This window comes from Hippocampus guttulatus, chromosome 17 (assembly GCF_054856545.1).
Source record: "Hippocampus guttulatus isolate MCC_2025c chromosome 17, RoL_Hgut_1.0, whole genome shotgun sequence".
NCBI classification, from domain to species: Eukaryota; Metazoa; Chordata; class Actinopteri; order Syngnathiformes; family Syngnathidae; genus Hippocampus; species Hippocampus guttulatus.
Window position 1 is genome coordinate 8241998 of NC_141277.1, and position 22087 is coordinate 8264084.

General features: G+C 43.4%; 1 protein-coding gene across 1 annotated transcript; it reads left to right on the forward strand.

The window, feature by feature from the left end:
* The first annotated feature begins 59 nt into the window (after positions 1 to 59).
* Positions 60 to 20506, forward strand: LOC147191990 (carboxyl-terminal PDZ ligand of neuronal nitric oxide synthase protein). The gene is made up of 11 exons (XM_086135067.1): positions 60 to 813; positions 2183 to 2254; positions 10515 to 10607; positions 10671 to 10729; positions 10978 to 11086; positions 11166 to 11286; positions 11625 to 11803; positions 12844 to 13002; positions 13900 to 14104; positions 14502 to 14754; positions 19053 to 20506. The coding sequence occupies exons 1-11, from the start codon at positions 706 to 708 to the stop codon at positions 19528 to 19530; spliced, it is 1836 nt and encodes a 611-aa protein (XP_085991193.1). The 5' UTR covers positions 60 to 705; the 3' UTR covers positions 19531 to 20506.
* The last annotated feature ends 1581 nt before the right edge of the window (positions 20507 to 22087 follow it).

Sequence of the window (22087 nt, forward strand, 5' to 3'; positions counted from 1 at the left end):
ACATTAGTTTGCCCTTGTTCCTTCACTGAAATATTGCGCTCAAGGACGACGACTGTTACTTGGAAATTAAAACAACACTACAAATAATAATGTGACAAATCGTTAGTCAAACGTGACCCAAGTGCTGAGTAAAGGTGGTAGAGTAGATTTTGGTTTTCCTGGTTACTTCCCCAGTCGTTACTCAAGCCCTTGACAGCTTTTGACACGTTTTTTATTTGATTACGTAATTTATGTTGATTACGTTCAGTTTAAAAATATTATTTTAACACTTTTTTTCGTATATTTCGTAACGTGACATTCAAGACATTCGAAGCTGCAACTTGTGTCCCGCAAGCGTCTCCACATTTGGCCTCCAGGGGGAGCTCGAGTGTGGGCAGAATGCGCGCATGCCGCCTAACTGAAGGATTCGGTGGAACTTTGCCCCATTGAAAGCTTTGCTTTGTGCGCGAAGCCACGACAAGTGCAGCCAGCCGCCAACCAGCCCGACTTGCTTGCCTTGTGTTGCAGCACGACCCCCCTCCCCTCCCCGCAGCCCACCACTACGGAGGCCATCACCCAGCCTAATTTACGAGCACCGCATTGACGCTTCTCCTTCTCTTCTTCCGGTTCGGAGCGACCGCGATGCTCAGTAGCCGCCGGGGCGAGGAGGAGCGCCGACCCGGACCCTTATCGTGAGGTCCGCGCCGCGGCTGCGGGGGCTGCGCCATGCCGGCCAGGAGGAACCGCTACAATCTGGTGAACGACGTGACCGACGCCAGGCTGCCTCTGCACAACGAGGAAGCTTACCAGCATGGCATCTCCTTCCAAGCCAAGGTACGCGCACGCTACACACACTACAGACGTGGCTGGAGTCGGCCAAATTTGTACTCAAGGAACGATTCTAAGACTGTAGAATATGACGACTCAAGTAAAAGTGAAAAGTCGTCTAAAAAATAACCACTTGAGCAAGTATTCACTGGAAAATAACCCCGACTCTAATTGTTGAATAGCGATGAAGAGAGTAGACAAAACTTCTCAGGTAGTGTTGCTTTTGAACATGATGACTCAATTAAAGGTGAAACGTAGTCTTAAAAAAACTTGAGGAAAAAAATACTCAAGCGCTCAACTGTAAAGCACAGGTGAGTAGAGTATCCAAAAAATGTACTTAAGCAAGAGTACTTTTACAGTAATATAACCCAGGCAAGAGCCAACATAGTTCTCAAAATATTGAATATTGAAGTCAGTAGTTTATTGGGTGAAAATAATACTCAAGTACTGAGTATCAGGTGAGTACAGGTGGAAAGAGTAAACAATTGTTGTAGTTAATTAATAGTAGTGTTACTTTGAAAATAATATGAATAAAGTAAAAAAAAAAAACAGTAGTCCCCCTACGTATTCAATGAAAGAAAAATACGAGTCAAGAACTAAGTAACTGGTGAGAAGCGTACCCCAAAAAATCTATTTACGAAATTTGCCCCCCACCCCAAAAACAAACCCAATGGGGAAATGAATTGAAATATATATTTGTAATAAAAATAGAACTGCTCTGAAAAGTACAATTAATCCCAAAGGTTACTGAAGTAAGTGCATTAAAAGTGCAGTAAATGCATTAAAATTGATTGTGCCTATTTGCGGCAGGATAAGAGGAGTTTGTGGGCAAAAGATTGCTTGAAGACGCGGCGACTCTGCTTTCAACTCGCTGTGTATCTGCCATCAATTATTAAGCTCTCAGCAAAACAGAATTCAGCTTTTAGAGGACCCGAGTATACTTTGTAATTACCTTCAATATGAGATTGGATTGCTTGTCTTACTTACTTAGGGTGCTCAACCCATTGACGAGACCACCTGCCATCATGTCGTGCTTCAAAGCAGGATTCTTTTAACGCGTGATTTGACTATTTTCAACATACCGATAAGGAACACTAACACTGATGCAGTCCAACTCACGATTTTTCTTTGAAATTCAACTACATCTTTTTTACTCATATACTCTAAAGTTTTGGAAATTTTAAGGACACTAGAAGGGAGCCTTGAGGTACAGAGAGAATACACAATGCCCTCACAGGACTCCAGCCAGGGCGTGTCCCCCCCCCCCCCCCCAAACTTATAAATGTGTGCTACAGAGTATATTTATTTATTTATTTATGGGGGGGGGGTATAATGAAAAATGGTCATTTGATACAATGTGATGCGTGTGTTGCAGTATGTGGGGAGCCTGGACGTGTCGCGGCCCAACAGTCGCATGGAGATTGTGGCGGCCATGAGGAGGATCCGGGTAAGGAGATGACCTGATAAGACACCATACATACAGACTCACACGTGGTTATTATTTCCCGCTGTCCGTGTCCCGATGGGGCCGTCGCTCCTCCCTTGCCCCCCTCCTCCTCCCCAGCCCCTCCCCCGCGGTCCCCCAGAGACGGTGCGCACAGCTGCATGAGGCGAGCGGGTTGACGTTGTCATCTAAGTGAGCCTGGCGAGTCTCCGACACGACAAGGCTCTTAAGCACGACTGAGCGAGCTGGCGCCCAACGTGCCACTCGGTAATTGAGAGATGCCGGATGGCAAGGCCAAAATGTGCGCTTATCCCCTGAAACATGCATGAGCGTCGCATCACTCCCCAACTTAGTGGGGAATCATCTAGATTCATCTGGGAGCTTTTTGGGCATGTTTGCAAGGTGGCAAGCAACGTGTTTGAATGTGAGCTTTTTGCGCCTAGCCTACAAATTGTGTTTGGCGCTCTCGAAAACACATGGAGTCGCAATCTCAGCAGGCCATGAACAGGGATTCCTAAACTCTTGAGATCAAAAGGGATCACTTAGCTTGTTTGTGAAATTCAGGTTTGCAAACCGCTTTTTAATGATGGAAGGATCACCGTAGATGCCGGTTTTGAGTCGCTTTGGATCTGTGACTTGCACTGCTTTTGAGTCCAAGATAAAGATTAGGCGGTGAATCCTGTTGAGAGTGACTGAGAGAAATGCCAACATGTGAGAGGTCAGACAAGTTGAGGCATCTCACACCCCAACAGTTTGTGTATGCAGGGTAGAAAGAACGAGAAGCAGAGTAGGTGTTGTGGTGGCTAGTAGAGTTGTGATCAAGCGAAAAGATGACAGGTCATGGAGTTAATGGCGTACAGCATATCAAAAAAGTAACACAAAAAATATTAACTTCAAAGTCACCAAAGTCACTCTTCTGCTTGATGTTTCTTTTCACCAAAAGGTTGTTTCTTTTTTTCTCTGCTTTTTGGTCAGAAGCCACCCCCCCCCCCTAAATCTTTCAGGATGACAAGACATCAACAGTCCTTGAACTTGTGCCATTTGCTGAAGCAATAGGAGAAGTGGCAGTAAAACAGGCCACCATCTAGATGACAGGGGAAAAGGGGAAAGATATGGTTTAACCAAATGCGAGAGTGTAAATTGAAGTCTTCATTTCTGTTGTACCGTGTTCCGGGGTGCGCCACCTCCCTTAGTGTTACAAAACACGTGATTGAATAAGTCTTCTCTGCCAAATGTCTTTTTTTTTTTTTTTTGTTAATCTCTTGATTCTGATTGGCCGGCTCAGCTGCGCACCTGCTGTTCACACGGCGAGTCACAATGTGCCGCACCCCCCGCCGATCCTTTCAGATGCGTGTGAGGCCGCTCTCCATTGTGGCCCACTCGGCTACTTTCCTCGGCGAGGAGTTTTGTTGCTTTCTCTTTGCCTAGCAGCGTAGAAAGCGCCTTTGAATGCCCCATGCTTGTGTCGCCGTCCACTTTTCATTTGGATTTACGGGAAGAACTCAAATGGAAAGCCTCCCCATCCCCTCACTCTTCTCCCACCAAAATAGCGCCACCTCCATTTAGCCCATCGCTGGCTATCTGCTCAGCGTGGACAGGAATAGATCGAGGCAAAGGGCCAAACAGGCGCTTCCCCCTTTGAATTCCCCTTGGCCCCTAATGGGATTTTTTTTTTAGGCCTCCTTTCTCCGACTGCCAAGAGTCTCTCAGGGAATTTCATTCTTCATTTTTTTTTTTTTTTTACCCTTCAGTCCGCCTGGATCACCTTTTGTTGAGAGCACAAGCGGCATTGCGGCAGCGAGTGATGCGTTTGGTCAGGGTCATTTGGGTGTGGTGTTGGGGGGAGGGGGCGTGTATGTTTTCTGTAGTGGAAAAAAAAAGTGACTCCAGAAATCCAAGAATTATTACTCTTGAGAGGCTGAAATCAATGGTTTAGGGCAATATCAAGTTAAACGGTGCCAGTGAACAATTACTCGATGATTCAAATAGTTGTCGATTAATCTGATGATCGATTAATTCTCAATTAATCGATTCGTTTTGACTCTCTTTAAATGAGCCCGTGCCAACCGCAGACGTTCACGTCATTCCAGTTGATTTTCTTTTTACGCGGCAACCCGCCGGAGCTGAAATGCCATTGGATTGAATACACTCGCCCACCAGAGGGATTGACTTTTTCCCACCTCATTGTGTGTCGGGGGCACAACAGCGGGAACCCGCGTCGTGCGTGTCATTGACAGAATGTAGGACAGTGAGCACAACATGTTGGACAATCCTGTCAACAAAACACTTTAGCATGTCTCAGACAACAAGACGGGAGACGGCAGATTGGTGGAAAGTGGGGGCAGGGGGGGGGGGGGTGCGGGGGCCGCTACCTTTTGTTCTATGTGCACTCAAATGTTGCGCACACCGGATATGTATTAGGGTTTTTTTTCCCCCTTGGTAGGCGGGGGTGGGGCTTTCCATAACGAGGGTCATTGTTTTCACCGGTTCTGGCTTTAATGGCAGATGTACGCTAGCATAGTGGCTGACCTAGAAGTGCAGTGGATAAGCTTCAAATGTTAAGAAGCCTTTTGTCTCTCTGACGCGCAAGGATAAAGCCTGACTCAAATGCCACTTCATGTATGCGGCTCGGATGTTTTTCATCCTTCAGTCGCACAGCAGACAATTGAAGGTTGTTGTCACGTGTTGGGCACAGCCAATACTTGCTAGAAATTCCTCAATCTTCGAGGTTTCAGATGAGCACAACTGTATCACTGAAGCATTTCGTCGAATAACTTCAGCAATGGGAAAGAGCAGTTAACAGGACAATCGACAACGCTTGGACGGACAAGCGGGTGGCGAATGGTCGCTGCCTCCTCTCGCAGCATCATGTCACACGCATACACAAACACGCTCTTATCTTCCGACCTGGGGCTGCGCTGCCGATATCTAATGCGCTCACTCCAGCCCAAACAAAAGATTTTTCTCAAAACCTCAAGGCAAAAGGTCACGGTCATGAAATTCCTGCATTGTTGCTCGCCTGAGCTTCGACTTTTTTTTTTCAATTTTGGGTGATTTTGAAATGCTGTCCAGTGTAATGCGCATGTCAGGCTAATAATTGGTATTGTAATTTGTTTTTAAATATATAATTAATGTCAACTTAAGATGAATGATAAATGTGGGTGATTGTTGTCACGTCTATGACTAAGCCACGACTTGCTAGAAATTCAAAGTTGAGCTGGTTTCGACCCCCCCCCCCCCCAGCCCAGACATATTTACAATACGGGAGATTGCCATTACATTTCGGACACCGTCAGTGCTTGCCAAACATTCCTGCAGGTACGACTTCCATAATGTTTTTTTAAAACATATAGCATGTTTTTCATGCTCCACCCACAGCAACATCTACCGGTAGAATACTGGAGATTGTTGTCACATGTAAGTAAAAGCCGGCAATTGCCAACCATTTCTGCTGTTCGGAGGTTTCGGATCTTTGCAAAAGTAGCTGCCGTTGGATGTTTTACCGCACAGGCCAGACGTATGAAGAATACCGGAGATTGTTGTGATGTGTAGGACACAGCCAGCACTTTCCAGAAATTCCTGCAGCTAGTAATCTCTGTAATGTTTTTACAAAACTGAACAGGCTAAGACATTTTTCACCCTATCACCACAGCCCATGCGTCTGCAGAGTACTAGAATTGTTGTCATGCTGAGGACAGAACGGGTACTTGCCAGAAATTCCTGCAGCTCCTCATTCCAAAAGGTTCAAAAACACTCCAGCTTCCTTTATCCGACTCAAGTTGGTACGACTCAGCTGCTTTTGACGGGAAGGTCGTTGTCAAAGCAACTGATCGGAGTGGACATTTTTGAGTAGATCAGCACAATCAATCATTTGGTCTGTTTGTTCAGCAAGTCTGACTTTATGTGACCATGCAAGTCCCACTGCTGTTAAAAAAAAAAAATCAAAAGTGTTAGCCAGTGTGAGCTGCAATTTTTTGCTGAGTGTATGTTTCACCCGTGACAGGTGAATTTCTGAAAGCACAGGCCTGCGCTGACCTAGCTTGCCTTGTTGCGAGAACTGATGAAGACCGCCTGGACTTAAAAAAAATAAAGAATCCTTATTTGTTGGGCCCTACTTTTCCTCTGTTGGTGTCAAATTTCAAAGACTATCACAGCAACTTCAACTTTAATGCTGCAGACTAGATCGGTCCAAATAAATAGTCAGTCTTCCCCATAAACTAAATATTGGGCAGAGTGGACTCTGCGCAGAGAATGGCTCCATGCCTCAGTGCTTCTTTGACAGGTGCCATGAAAGGACAGGCCGTCCCTCGGGCACCTGGGTGGAGGGGGGCTTTAAAGGAGGCTTTTGAGGGGGTGGTTGCAGAGGCAAAACAAAGGAGCAACCTTAGCATGCCAAACATTAAACCCATTGTAGCCTCTGCACACGGAGCCTTGTAAAAGTGCACTCTGGGAAACACAGATTTTGTGGCCCGGAAAGGACGCATCGTCACCCACAGGCACTCTCATCATGCAAGTGCCACAAAATGTGGCAAATTTCAAAGCCTCCCGGTGCAATTAAAGGCTTCCCATTTGTGTGCATTTGTTGCTAAATGCCAGCACTGTTAATAATGCATGACGCTTCGGGGCAACATTGATTTTCTGCTTGCATCTTGCATGTGAAATGAATTTTTGCTCGCCGTGTGTCTGTGTGTATGTGTGAGATCCAGCTCTCATCTCACGCCCTCATATGAGTGATTTATAGGTGACACTTAACGCTCACATTAGTTCTCATCTTCCGCGACAACATTCACAAATCAATGCTGGCATTTTACACACAACGTGATGCGTGCAACTCTAAATTTGGATTCAATCCATTAACTCATTCACTTCCAAAGACGTGTTTCAACGTCTTTCCAGACTTGGTCTAGACTTGGCTGGTACTGAATGAGTTAAGAAAAATGTTTGTTGAAAAAATTGTTAAAAATCATCCTTCAACATGTAGCCCACAATGCAGCGCCACACCTCAATATTATTTATATAGTTTTTTTTTAATACATATACATTAACCCTTTCATCCTTCCTATAACATGATAAGCTGTCCACTGTAGTAACCGCTGTCCCTGAAATGGTTAAACAACAACCCACTTTCTATCTCAAATTCTAAATTGCTTTCAATGTACATGAGGAGAGGTTTAAAATATATATATATACTTTTTTTTTTAAAGCTTAGTGCGTCTGACTGGCTTTGAAGCCACATTGCAGGCTAATGAAAGTCATTTATCTAGACGTGCCGCAGCCTCATATCCAGCGTGGAGTCGTTTGCCTGCTCCGCTTGCCTGGAGAGGTTTATGCCGGAAATTTCTGGCCGTGCTGAAGCGAGGCCAATAAATGGAAGTGTAGCCTTTGAAAAGAGATCATGAAATACTTTTAAAAGACGAGGCGACGCTTTTTGTGCTGCGGGCACCGATCAAATGCAAGACATTAGGTCAAACTCACCACTGGAGTTTGTTTTGTTTTATATGGTCAGCCGTGAAATTTCATCAGTGTGCTCGGTCTTGGACTCCACGACAAAAACAAAAAATATCTGTAAATTTGTGCCTTCCGTCTGTTAAGAATATGTGCGACAAATGTTTGATTAGTTCAGTTTTAAGGGGCCACTGGAAATGACAAAATGACCTTGAAATGCTGGCTTGAAAGCAAAATAGCCAATTTATTGTGTGTTTTGGTGCACGGCTTCTTGAGACTTTTTTGTGGGTCTCCTCATTCATGCTAAATGTGCCTTCATGTTGCTACTGGAAGTGAAACTGGCCCCAGGGGCTGAATTTTCAAAACTTTGGCCAAGTTTCTTTTTTTTATGACAAGTCATCAAAGTGTGCTGCTTTGCTACACCCAACATCCAAATGTCAAAGATTTAGTGCCGCTCATAAGTCTAGTATACATGGCTAAAATTCGGTAGCAATCGGAATCTCTTGCAAGGGGGAGTTTAACGTTTAACAACCTCAGTAATTTGGCCAAAGGAGCCTAAGACGGCTGCTTCTCATCAAAAGGGCAAACTTCCTGTGTCTTTTTGAGACTTTTTTGTGGGTCTACTCCTGATAGACGTGCATTCCAAATTTCATGTAGCCAAGTGAAACTGGCTTGAGGTGTTGAATTTAAAAAAAAAAACATAAGTGCAGCATTTGCACTGGAATTTATTAAGTGTGCATTATTGGAGCCGTTTATTCCAAGAAGCCAGTCCTCTCGGGGGTCCATTGTACTCTTGGGCCCACCCTTTCTCCCAACAGTCATCTCTTTGTAACCGCCCCACCACCCCAACAAAAAAAGGAGCAAAATTCCAGGGAAGTCCCCAAATCCTGTGAATTGTAATGAAGCGGTTGCTAGGATTCAGCAATCTACAGGATCTTTTGTGGGCTCCGGCGCGGCTTCAATGGCTCAAGTGGTTTTGTGACGTGACTGAATTGCACGCTGCCTCAAGGAAGTGGAAAGGAAGGTTGCGCCACATTACTTCATCTATGTTTTGAACCTTAATATCTCTGGACAGGCGCACTCTGATGAAAGCAGAATGAAAGACTCGCGCTTGCTCAATTCTCCAAATCAGAGACAAGGCACGTTTATTTATCACTGCCGGTTGATGTTTGGTGTTAAAAACTGTCACATACAACAAAACAGATGTAAACACGATGTTAAACCACCAAAATGTTATAAACAAAAATATAATTTGCTCAAAGAAAAACCAGCAATGCTAGTTAAATGCTAACATGTAATGCGAAATGTAAACCACGGGCTCATAGATATTAGCATAGAGTTTACACAAATTTATGTTAGCATACATAGAGCAAGCAGACAAAAAAATCATTTAAACACTAAAAACAAACTATTGATACTTTGTGTTGATACAATTGTGATACTTTTAGTTTATGAAGCATTAAAGAAGCAAAATTAGTACATTCGTGCCACGCTAATTTCACTACCCAGTGTTTTTAGCTAACCAGCCGTACTTTAATTGGTTGGTGCGTGAAATGAGCACGTTTGAGTGGCACACTGTGTCTTATTAGATTTATTTTGTGTGTTTTCCATGAATTACACCCTTTTAAAATGGCGGTGAACACCTCCAGTTAAACAAACCCAAAAACAGAAAGTCAGTTGCCCAGACGCGCCGCTCTCCAGCAATAGCCGACAGAAATCGGGCGATACAAATCTCGCACGACGGCTCGTTGGAACGAGCGCAACCTTGGCACGGCAGCTCACTTGGCATCATTAGTTACGTGCGGGTTTCACACTCACTCACCCCCCCCCCCGAAGCGAAGGAAGCACATCGCGTCGCCTCACCGCGGATCGAACGTGGCACGCTGACATCTCAAGCTTCTAATTGTTTGTTCCAGCATCCATGACGGCGACGCGTTCCAAGCATAAATATTTCAAAACAGTCACTGAGCGGCGTGGGGGGGAGGAAATAAAAAAGAAAGCAATTATTAAAATTTCATACTTTGGATGTGAAGCTGAAAAATCCTAATTTGGTGGTGTTGAGAGTGTGAATTATAAAGAAGCTTCCTGCGGGCGATGTCTTGTTGTTGGGTGAAACTTTGATGCATTGTTTGGATTTTGAAGAAAAAAAAATTCAGAGTGATGAGTTAATGCTTGTAAAATTATTGATTTTCCTCATGAAAATTCCAACTGTTCTCACTATTGCATTTTCATAAATAAGCACATATGACTTATTTTTATATAATTAATAAATAAAAAGGTTTCTCGTACAATATGGACGTTTACTTTTGCAAAATATTTTATTTAAAAAAAAAATCAAAGAGTGACACAGGTTGATGTATATCCTGTCGTCCCTCTGCAAAGCTGTTCTCTGTTTCATCAGCTCTCCCGGGGACTGGCTTCTGTATAATTTAGAGGGCTGAGACTTTAATCACCGGGGGTGGGGGGGGGGGCAGCGGGTAGCAAAGCGGGTCACTTAGTGTTGAAAATTGCATGCTAGAAAATTAGCATGTAAGTGGCACAGTGTCATTTGGGCGGGGAAGGCAGCAAGAATAAAACAAAAGGTTTGGGGGAGGTTTATAGATTTGAGGAAATACTTAGAGGTTATGTTCTGATTTATTTATATATTTATTTTTATTCTTCTTTTTTTTTTAATGAGACAGAAAAAGAAGCATTTATGTATGGATTATTTACTTTCGTTAACTGTCAATTCCATCCATTTTGTCCAAATCCTGCTAAGCGTCCCAGTTAGCTTTTTTTTAACCGAGCCTTTTTTTTTTCTCCATATTTTCTCATCCAGTACGAATTCAAGGCCAAGAACATCAAAAAGAAGAAAGTCAACCTGGTGGTGTCGGTGGACGGCGTCAAGGTGCTGCTGCGCAAGAAACAGAAGGTGACTTGCCGATGTGAACGGACCGAGAACTGCGGCTAATGCTAACGCCATTTCTGCCCGCAGAGGAAAGAGTGGACGTGGCATGAGAGCAAGATGCTCATCATGCACGACCCTATTTACAGGTTCGTAATTCCTCGATGAACCTTTTAAAAAAAAATTTACATTTTTGTTAATTTTCTCACTTTTTTTTTAAAAATGTTTTATTCTTACTTTTTGGGGGTGCACATTTCTCGTTTTCAATGTAGATTTATTTGTATCTTTTTTTTCTTTTTTTTTTATGTTCCGTGTTTGGACGTGTACTTTTGATTTCCAGAAGTACACTTGGAGTTTGACAGTTTTTGAAAGTTTGCCAATTGTCTTTCCCTTGCAGGATTTTCTACGTATCGCATGACTCGCAAGACCTGAAGATCTTCAGCTATATCGCCAGAGACGGCTCCAGCAATTCGTTCCGCTGCAACGTCTTCAAATCCAAAAAGAAGGTCAGGTTGAAGCCTCGCTCACGGGAAGCTGGCTCAGTCCCGGCTGAAGTCAGTCCGTCCGGCTTTCCGTTGCGTACAGGCGCAGGCCATTCGCATCGTGCGGACGGTGGGTCAGGCCTTTGAGGTGTGCCACAAGCTGAGTCTGCAGCACGCCGAGCAGGACGCCGACGGGCAGAGCGACAAGTCGGCCGACGAGTCTGGTGGGCGTTTGACATGTATTATTTTACAGATTTTAATTTAAAAAAAAAAAAGATCACTCTAGACCCACACAAAAATACATGGAAACCGTTAGCCAATCTATGGCGCTTTGCATTGTTTGTTAGCATTCAGCTAATCAGACTTTATGACGGCAAAGTCATGTGGTTGTTTTAAGTAGACAATGTGTTATTCTCTTTGTTTTATTTAAAATGTGAACAGCAGATGTCAGCTGGAATGGCTCGTATCTGTATTGCACAAAACATTCACTGTAATGGTCATGTGAGTACAATACTCGGATTTTCAGCCATTTGGTTTCCATTCGGGCGCTTTGACCCGCCAGCAGGTCGGAGGACTTTGACGGGGGCCGAGCGAAGGGAGGAGGACGGTCAAGGAGCACGAGGCGACGAGGAGGAGGAAGAGGACACTACAACCGGCACGTCGTTATGTGAAAAGACAGTCGGGGACATTCTGCATAGTCTGGCCGAGCTTAGCGTCGTCAAACCGGGCCACACCATCATGGTGAGACACACACACACACACACACACACACACACAAGCGTGCGCGTCTGCTATCTATATGTAGCAGCTTTCCATATGAATGATGCAAGTGCTACACTGAGCAGTTTCCTGCTTAGTGTCAAACGTTCTACATGAGCTCGCTCTTAGTGGACTCTTGATTAGGTACTCCCTCAGCGCTTGAACTTCATCAAACCGAGTCGTTCCTACTATTTGGATTGAGTCGATGGATTGTTGGGGGCGAGGAGGTGAAGATGAAGACTTAATTTGTCTTGAAAATGGACTCTTTTTTTCTTTTCTTCATATTTCCATTTTCTTGTTTTTTTAGTCATTTTATTTTAAAAATCTCAATTTTTTGCATTATTTTTATCTGCTATTTCATTTGTATTTCTTTTTTGGCATGTTATTTTGGGCGGATTTTAATGTTTTAATTGTACTTTTTGATATGTGCATATTTTCCATTTTCACAAGAAAACATGTTCTGTACTTTTTTCTTTCCTACATTTTTTAAATGTCACATATTTTCCATGTTTTGTTTTTCTTTAAACTGTTTTACAAAGCATTTCCCCACATGTTGTGCACTTGAAAGCTTCTTTTTCCATTAATCTTTTCAAACGTATTTTAGATTGAATCACATATTTTACATTTTCTGTTTTCATTTTTTAAATTTTATCCATGGACTTTCTACTTATTTTTCCTTCCCCCCCAAAAGATTTTTTTTCCTTACACTTTCCATAATTATGTTAGACTTTTTTCCATTTGGTTATAGATGTAGTCATTTTTATTTTTCAAATTCACAATTTTTGCTTGTCATCATCGTGTTGCACGTAGTGTGTGCGAACAGCAAAATAATTCAATATTTGCCTTTCCCAGACAAAATTCGCATGTTTTCAACTGCCCTCTAGCGGCAAGCCAACGTAGGTGCAACAACTTTGGCCATTGAACATGACACAAGTCGGTTTTCCCTTATTTATTTCCAGAGCGAAAGTTATGTAAGCACACCATGAAAGCAAACCAATAATGTGTTGTTTGTGTGCGGTCAGGACTTTTCCGGAAAGTCCTTGTTCACGGTGACATCCCAGGGCGTGGCTCCGAGCACCCCGGGCTCGACGGCAAGCTCTCTTGCAACGTGCCACTATTTGCAGCTCCTTCAGCGACAGCTGCAGCAACAGCAGCAGCACACGCAGGTGGCTGTCGCTCAGGTGAGGAAACCGCCTATTTTAAGACAAGCCTCACAAACTAAATGAAGCAATTTTAAAAAACGCTTTGGCGCCATCTTGTGGCATCTTGCTACCAGAGGTCCGTAGTGAAGGAAGGTTGAGGAGCTTTGTTATGACAGCTCTGCTGCCATCTTGCGATGTCTTTGGTTGAAGAGAGTTAAGGCGCTTCATTGGGGGTAGAATTGTGTTTCAATTTATGGAAGGAGTCAATTCTTTTGAATTCTTTGTGGCGGGTTTAAACTGTCGGCTTTTAATTAGACACCAAGGATGTTGCTGACATGCCTGTATTCTGCCACTAGGTGGCAGCACTAGCTCAGGCGTGACAAGCAGCAAATTGGAAACAAACGAGAGGCCTGAATCCAAGTCAGTCCCTGTTTACAGCCAAAAAGTGCCTCCCAACCTTTATGGAGACGAGGCACATAATATATAACCTCCAAAAGAAAGTGTCACAATGTATATATTCTGTGAAAATAACGAAAACCTCCTCTTTACCTTCTTGCTGTGAAATATGGGCCTGTTTATTTGAGCACATTCCTCTTATTATGTGAATGCCATCAGGTGGCTTCATTGGACCTTCTCTCTTCTAGTGGCAAGCAATTTAATTGTTCTGCCTATCACTCTACATTGCTTGTTGATGGAAAAGAAGCTCCTCTCTTCACCCCAATATCATTTTTTTTGGCACCAAGATGACCCCATAGCACTACTTCCATATTAGTCACAGCTTCCACCCGAGCACAAAAACAACATATTGCAAGCTTTTCAGCCAATAAGAGGAGGTTGATCTCTTTGTCGGGGTTCATTGGTTTAAATTGCGAATCGTCTATTTATTTTTAGATTTCCTCTTCGCACTGATTGCGAATTTGTTTCCGTGCGCGGCAGGTGCAGCTGCTGAAGGATCAGATGGCAGCCGAGAGCGCCGCCCGCATGGAGGCGCAGGCGCGCTCGCACCAGCTGCTCCTGCAGAACCGTGACCTGTTGCAACACCTGGCCTTGCTGGTGCAGCAGCTCCGGCAGCTGGAGGCCGGATCTGCTGGCGGCCAAGAGGCGGAGCTTCAGCTGCGGGAGACGCCGCTCAACGGATGCGGTGAGTGAGTTGCCCGGCCGCTCGTTCGCCTCCTTTTTCCTGCCAAGATAAAAATGGCAACCAAAATAACAGCATGTAACCAGCCAGATGAATTGAAATGTAATTTATTATTCTGTAATTTATCATTGCCTATTGCTACCACAAGATGGTGGCAAAGAACTACTTTTCTTTTACCTTGTCCTAAATATAAATAAATAAATGTGATTTGTAATAATGGAAAGTGGAGGATTAATTAATTGTTCTGTGTGTCCATATATGTCACTTTCATAGATAGTAATCAATAAGTCATCATTTTCAGACCGATTATTTAAAACTGGACACACTTGATTTGATGGCAGAGAATCAGCGCTTTAAAGAACAAAACCTCACATGTGGACTCTGAAATGTCGTCTGACAGCGCTTTCCACTTCGACAAGGCCGCTCTCTCTCGATCTGAAGAAGCGCTGCGGCGACGCCCTGGAGCAGATCATCACCTCCACGCCCAGACGGGAGCCGCGCGCCTCCTCGGACGCGGGCGGCTCCGATTCCTTCCAACCAGGCCTGGGAGACGGCTGCCTTCCCTTCGTCCACGCGGCCGATGTTGTGGAAGGCGACGCGTCAAACGAGCTGGTCCCCGTCACAAGCAGGAGAGCGTCCACCGTGGAGGAAAAGTAAGACTAGTCGTAGTATTCCTACCCATCTGTTGGCATCATCCTCACCTCATAAAGTAGTCAGCACAAGAAAAATGACATAAATGTAACGTCTCTACTTGAGTTTGTGCAAGAAACATGAAGTATGAATGCTTGCGTTTCATAAGGGTTCATAAAAGGTTGCAAAAATGTTGCAAATTGTCTCAAAGCATCGTCCAATGTCGCTAATGACAGAGGCGACCCCCTGATTTTTGTCAGAACATTTTTCGCAGCCAAAATTTGCTACTTTGGCAAGCATTTGCCGCTCACCGAGATACCAGCTTTATAATGGGCTACACAGAATGACATGGCGGGCCAAGTTCTGCTAACAGCATCCCGACATATGGCCAAGTGCAATTGCTCGTTAAGCTTCACTAGCGTCATCCGTTCAATCGGTTTTGAACTCAACAATCACATTCATATTTACGATGTGAGACGTCAGCCAGCTTGGGGCGCTGGAATGTTGTGCCCCACCGTGGCCCTATCATTGAAGAACACACTGCACGCATAACACATTTAATGAGAGTCAATGGGTCAAGATTTGTACCCCCCCCCCCCCCCGCCATTTAAATATATTATCTTAAAAATAGAAACAAGTCTGTCTCACAGTCACAAAATCTGGGTTTGAATCCCTATTTGAGTTTCGTGTGTGCAAGTTGTATGATTGCTTTGGGGATGCAAAAGTGGAAGTGATGATGGCTTATTTATTAGGTTTTTTTTGTTTGTTTGTTTTTTGGGTGGGGGGATAAAAAGAAAGAGAGAAAAAATCAAGCAGCACTTGTGATTGGTCGTATCCTGGCTCCTATTGCAAACATTCTAAAACGCTCGATACAAAACGAAAGGTTGGATGCAAACATGACAGTTTCCATAAAAGAAAGCCTTGAGTCAACATTTAATCTCCATAAATTGCCTCTCGACGCTCAATTCTGATGTTTTCTCCGCCGCGACACCAACATCAAACGCATAATTACTTTTTAATGAGCTTTTAATCCCCTTAAAGCCGAAAGCACCAATGAGGGAAAACATTCCCTTACTACCACCCCCACTTTTTTTGCCTCCCCCCCTCGCTTAATGTTTTTCCCTTACAAATGTGAAGTCCCAGCGCGATAAAGCAGATTGCTACACCAGGAGAAGCCAGTCGGATTGCGTCCGTTCAAGCGTCTACTTCCACTCAAAATGTTGTGCTTTCTTATCAGCTGCAGACCGACCAAAAAAAAAAAAAAATGTGATCAAGAAAGCATAAGGAATCGTTTAAGAAGAGGGCAAATCTCCAGGCCTTTATTAACGTTTTAAATGTCATCATGGATTGTAAAAATGTACCACAAATAAAATCTTTTTTATTTACTATTACGGTAGATTTTTAGGTTTATTGTCAACCTTCACGCAACTTGGCACCCGTAGAGCAGCAACGCATAGAAACAGTCACGCTCGGTACTGCCTGACACGCTGCGTACGTTGTGTATATTTCCGATCGCTCTCTTTCATGCCAAACTAAAACATCCTCTTTGTGTTGTTGTTGTTTGTGGTTACGTAACAACTCTCATTCTTGTCATGCCGCTCAATCAAGAAGCGGCTGCCTGTGCTCCATACCACACTTATTCACAAGATTGTAAGCTTTGTAACATGACTCTTGCTGCGGCGGGCCAAGCCGCAGTCACTGCGACACGCGCAAAAAATTAAATAGTTAAAATAACTTCGCTCTTCATGTATAATGGACTTGCCTTAGATGAATGACGGGCCCAAAAACACAAACACTGATCAATTTTGGGACAGGTGGCAAAAAAAAAAAAAAGATGAATCGATTTGGTCGTGTTTGTGTTTACGTTGTGGTGCTGTTAGCCCTGTAAGTTAGAAAGTGGTAGCTGGTTGTGGTCTAACTGTCGCCTCTTTTTGTCAGGTGTGAGGATCCCGTCCTGCTCATCCTCTTGCTCCTCTAATCAAATCAAAAACATGCCCCAAAAAAAAACAACCTCCACCCGCCCACCTTCGCCTTGCTCCTCTTCCTCTTTCCTCCTCTTCCTCTTCTCCATCTCCCCCTCTTCCTCTTCCTCCTCCTCCATATGTGAGTATCATGAGCAAGCAAGCAGCATGCAACTTTACATTCGCATTCCAAATAGGGGCGGCGAGGTCATCGTGCTGGGAATACATTGACGTTAAAACAATATATTTCTTTTTACCACCTGCACGTTCTGCTTTGCCGACATAAGAAGTTATAATAAAGTCACCTTCGGCCTTTAAGGCATCAGAGACCCTCACTGTCGCGTGTTGAAACAGCAGCCGAGATATTAAAATATACTCATTTAATATCCTGGCTGGCTGGCAATAACATCACTCCTCGTAGTTGTGTTTTCATGACGAGCAAAAACTTAATGAAAGACCAACAGTAGTGTACAATCGCAAGCCAGTAATCAAATTCAATGGTGAGAAGTACACTTATTGAATAAAAAGGTTGGAGGGATACAAAAAAAAACAGGAAAGGGTAAAAAAAGGACGGGAGTGAACGATTGGGTGAACGATCTTTCAAAAAGAAGTGCCTAGCTTTTGATTGAAGTTTACGGTCAAATAAACAAAGACAATGACACAAAACAAACACTTAGCTTTGTCTGTTTAGCTTAATGCCAACAAACCCCCTTTGGCAAAAGATATTTGAGCACAAGCGGTGCAGCAACACAAGTCAATGTAATACCAAATGACATGTATTCTTGATCATCTGCGAAGAACATCTAAATTTATTGTGGCTTCTCGAGAAGTAACCATGCCCATGTATATTCGCATCTCTACCATACTGCCCCCAGGTGGCCGATGTCCATTTAACTGAAGCAGAAATTGTGGCAAAAAGTGTTTAATTTGTTTACGTAAATGACATCATGCATTTATCAATTCTAATATTATTGAGTACTATTTTTTTTCATGAAAAAAAAGCCTAGTTTATTTATTTATTTATTTATTAAGAGGCTGAAATTGCTTTTCGAGTCAGTTCATTCACAAATTTGGACATTCGTGGATTTTTGGGTCAAACCTATTCTCCATTCACAAAAAAAAAAAACAAAAGCAATACTAGTGTCACTTTGGTGCCATCTTGTAGAATTTTAATGTTGTAGTTTAAGCCATTGATGTGTTGTTTCTCTACCCCACCCCCCCTCTCCACCTCAACTGTTTTGATGGTGGGACAGTTCAAAACTAAAAGTATATTTTTGTTGGTCCAAATACATTTACGGCACATGACTTCATGATTGTGTACGTGCTTGATCCACCGTGTTGATGCTTTATGATCTTCTCAATTTTCAGTTCTTTGCCGCCATCTTCTGGCGTCCGCATGGAATTACAATCCCGTTTTAGCCAATAGTCCAACTCTGTACTCCTTTTATGTCCATTTTGTAACAATCGCAATCCTGTCCCTGTCCGAGGACTGCTCCATTCTCCATCTCTATCATTCTTGTGAACGCACTGCCCAGGGGAATTTAAAAAAAAAAAAAAAAGCGAATGAAATCTTAATGACCTGACCTCCCTCAAAGAGGTTTGCACGTTAGACTTCCCTGGCCTGCATAGCCATTAGCGAGCTTGTTAGTATTTCCTCCGCTTTCTTTGTTCAACAGACCGAATGGGATCGTACCGGCGTAGCGTTCGCGCCCGCCCATGCGATGCTGAGGCAGGAAAACGAGGCTCGTTAGCCTCTGTCAAGCCAGGTTATTTGCAATTTTGTGTGTCTTTGCACACCGTTCATAACATTTGACTTCATTGGAGACTGTACGAGGAAGCCCCCGTTTAAAGAGCCTCTCGCTGTCGGTGAAAATCTGTGATAAGGAGCTGGGATATGCTGTCAGGAAGTGTGTAAGCGTTGTAGCGGCAGTTGTCCAAGTCAGAGGCAAAATATTTCATTGTTACGACCAGTCCAAGTTTAATGGACAATTGACACAGCAGATAAAACATTTTACTGTATTTAATCACCAAAGTTTCCAACTAAACCTTGTAAATTTTATTGAACAAACATCTGTTAGCATAATGCTAACACGAGCTAATGTAAGTTAGCATTGATGTTACTATAATTATAAATTGAAGTGCCAGTGCACAAAGTCGTAGTAGTACACTGAATGCGCTCAACTAATTTGTGATTTGCCTGTATATTATGAAATCCCATAATTTCAAAATATTGTTAAGAAATTCCATATAGTGTTAAATAAGGGCTTTTTTGGGGGTGCGGGGGAGACAAAAAAGTGGAATACTTCCCTATAGAATTTATGAATATTGCACTGCAACGTGACATAATCTCTGGTTGGCAGGTATCAAGCGCCCGTCCCAAAGCTGGAGCCCCCTCCTCCGTCCCTCAACCGGAAACGAGCCAGCCGGACATTGTCCCCGGGCTCGGCCCAGGACCCCGGCACGGACCATCCGGGCCCAAGCCCGCCCGGCCGCAACAGCCTCCTTTTCTCCTTCCCGGATGTGACGCCCGGCTCGCTGTCGTCGGCCGACTTCCACTCGCTCAGCAGCTCTTGCTCGGCCAGCGACGACTCTGGCGTGCGCTCCGAGACCAAGTCGCTGCTCTCGCCTTTGCAGGACGACAGGCGTGACAGCGCCTTTGCGGACCGCGGGACTTTTGGGACTGCGGTCTGCAATGGGCGTGAGGAGAATCTGGATTCATCTCAAGGCCAGTCGCCCGCCTCGTCCCCCGTGAACGATACCTGCCTTCACATCAGCTTCTCCGATGACGAGCTTCTGGAAAATTGCCAGGATGAGCACTCCATCCCGCAACGGAGTTAAGGGAACACGCTTCACGCTTTTCTGAGTTATTCCAGCATTTGTTCCACAACACAGACAGTCGTCTGTTGTTCACATCATTCGTCCATGAACAAATTGAGTATTTTTATAAGGAAAATCAACACTATTGAAGGTACTTTTTCGGGATTAGAAGGAGACCATGTAGCAGTTCTTTTGCACTACATTCACCCCAATTCACCCATTCGGAAATTGACAAGGGTTGACTATTTTTTTCTTGTTTTTGTTTTTTAAGATAGTGTTAACGTTCTCGTTGATTGTTCATCCCAAGAGCAGCAATCTTGGGAGGCCGCCAAGCACCTGGTTGGATGAGCGACAGAAGGACTAAGGAAGTCAGACGAAGGAAAATCAACACCAAAAATATGCAGAAGTCAGCAGATTTAGTTCTGCTTCCACAATTTACAGTTGTAAAACTGTAAACACACACACACAAAAAGAGTAAAAGTCCTTTCTCTATTTAAGAAAATTCAGAATTGGTACATGAAAAAGTCCACATTTCCAAGCAAAAAGCCAGAATGTTACAAGAAAAACATTGTTTGAAAAAAAGTATTTGTACAGAGGCCAAAAGTCCGAATGTTACAAGAAGAAATTTGTAATGTCAGAGAAGTTTAAATTTCAAGGAAATGTGTAATGTGAAGAGTCAAGTCAGAATGTGAAAAAGAATGACTTTTTCAAACCTGCAATTTTTTTCCTGAAGCTCTAAAATTCCCATACAAATCCTGAAACTTTGTGACTTTATCGATAGAAATGCTTGACCTTTTTTTTTCCTAAAGTTTGATATTTTTCTGAAAGCAAAAAAAGCATCTGTAAGATGACCTTTTGTTCCGCTGAAAAATTAGATATTGTGACTTTTTCTTGGAATGTTAAGACTGATGTGAAGGGGAGAGCAGTGATGGAGTAGTTGCAGGTGTAAAATGTCAGGCAAGGCGAAAATAAAGCAATAATAATGAATAAGAATGAACTTGTGTGTGGGTTTCATATTCATTTTGTTCAAAATATTTGCACAGGATTTGTCACTGTGTTGGTATTTTGTTGACACTCCACAAAAGTAGGGGGCGCTCTCTTCTCTTTGGTCACTGCTTTGGAACATTAATGAAAGAAGTAGAACATGATTTAAATTTTGTTTTTTGTTTTTTTTAGGCCTCCTATGTTCAGTCGTTGACTGTGTGTGTGTTTCGGAATTAAAAAAAAAATCATTTAGCTTCTGACACTGACTACCTTGAATCCCCGCAGTTAAAATGCCATCAGGAATTGCATTTATTGAAAGAGCCTTCGACTAACTTGCTTTACAGCTAGCTATGCTAACTGTCTCGATTCCCAGCCATCAGCTAGCATAAAATCATTTTCACATCTTCCTTGAAAGTAGCAGTTTATCCTGGAGTAAAAAAAAAAAAAAAAGTTAAACATGTATTTTAGGCCTCTTGAGGGGCAACGCAAAGCTAAAATGCTATCAGTAGCTCTATGGTGCATTTATTTAAAAGTTGACCCGTTCTCTTGTCTACTTATTAAATATCCTTCTCAGAACTTGTGATGGGAAGCTTCCACCCAGCTTGCTTTGCAGCTAGCTATGCTAACTGTGCTAACCGTCTTGATTCCCAGCGGCCAGCTAACTCGTGGATTCAAGCCCATTCTCTGTTCAGTCTTGCAACCTTCCTAAAAAGGAAGAGTCTGAAAGCTAAAGTGGCTCTTGTTTGGAGCTAAATATAGCATAAGGAGATGACCAGTGATGTTTGCTTTGGTTTTCCCTTCACCCCAGAGAAAGGAACACCTGCTGTGAGGTTCTTGTCCACGACGCACCGCCTCAGGCGCTGAGGACCGAAGCTCAATGAGGTGAGTAAGGCGCTAGCCACGCTACAAATAAACGTGTTACGTGTTCACAGGATCGATAAATCATCCACCCATGTGTTTATTACATTCAAAATAATCTTGACATGTTTTTAAACATAACCTTTCCTTTCATTGCCTATAATTTTTTAAATGATGTTAAATAGGTCTTAAATTTAACCCGAAGAAACCTGTGGTGATCCCTGCCTCCTAAATTCTCATTGAAGTCACATCTTGCCCTGAGGTGCAACTAGGGTGTCACCCTTGCAGTGTGAGTCTTCGTTTGTGTCATTAGTGGGTCCGCTCAATGAAATTTAAATCCCCCTTCCATCCCCCGCGGTGGCCGTTAAACACCAAAGAACGCCGTTCAGTGCGAAGTGTACATGGACTTTCTCTTTCCGTCTTGCTGTTCACACAAAAGATTACATTTTGCCTGCCAGGGGAATGAGTATGCTTGCCGCCTCCCACACACACACATTCACACATGCTGAATGAAGGAACTAAAGATGACATTCGTTTTACACAATTGGCACCTTATATCCAGTATGACTCATCTTCGTGTCGCTAGTTTAAAAATGACCAGTGGTGGGAAGTAACAGTACACACAAGCAAGGGCGTAAGTCAATATTTATTTGTTGAAATAACTGCCAAATAATACGAGAGGGAAATAACTTCACTTCCGTCAAGCTTGCGAGTAGGGGGCCGTAGAAGGGACATT

What these genes read in the sequence shown, in the direction of transcription:
- LOC147191990 (XM_086135067.1), top strand. Translation starts at nt 706, where the DNA reads ATGCCGGCCAGGAGGAACCGCTACAATCTGGTGAACGACGTGACCGAC. An exon ending in CGGCCATGAGGAGGATCCGG is followed by an intron (nt 2,255 to 10,514) that starts GTAAGGAGATGA and finishes TTTCTCATCCAG; the next exon opens with TACGAATTCAAGGCCAAGAA. An exon ending in AACCGGGCCACACCATCATG is followed by an intron (nt 11,804 to 12,843) that starts GTGAGACACACA and finishes GTGTGCGGTCAG; the next exon opens with GACTTTTCCGGAAAGTCCTT.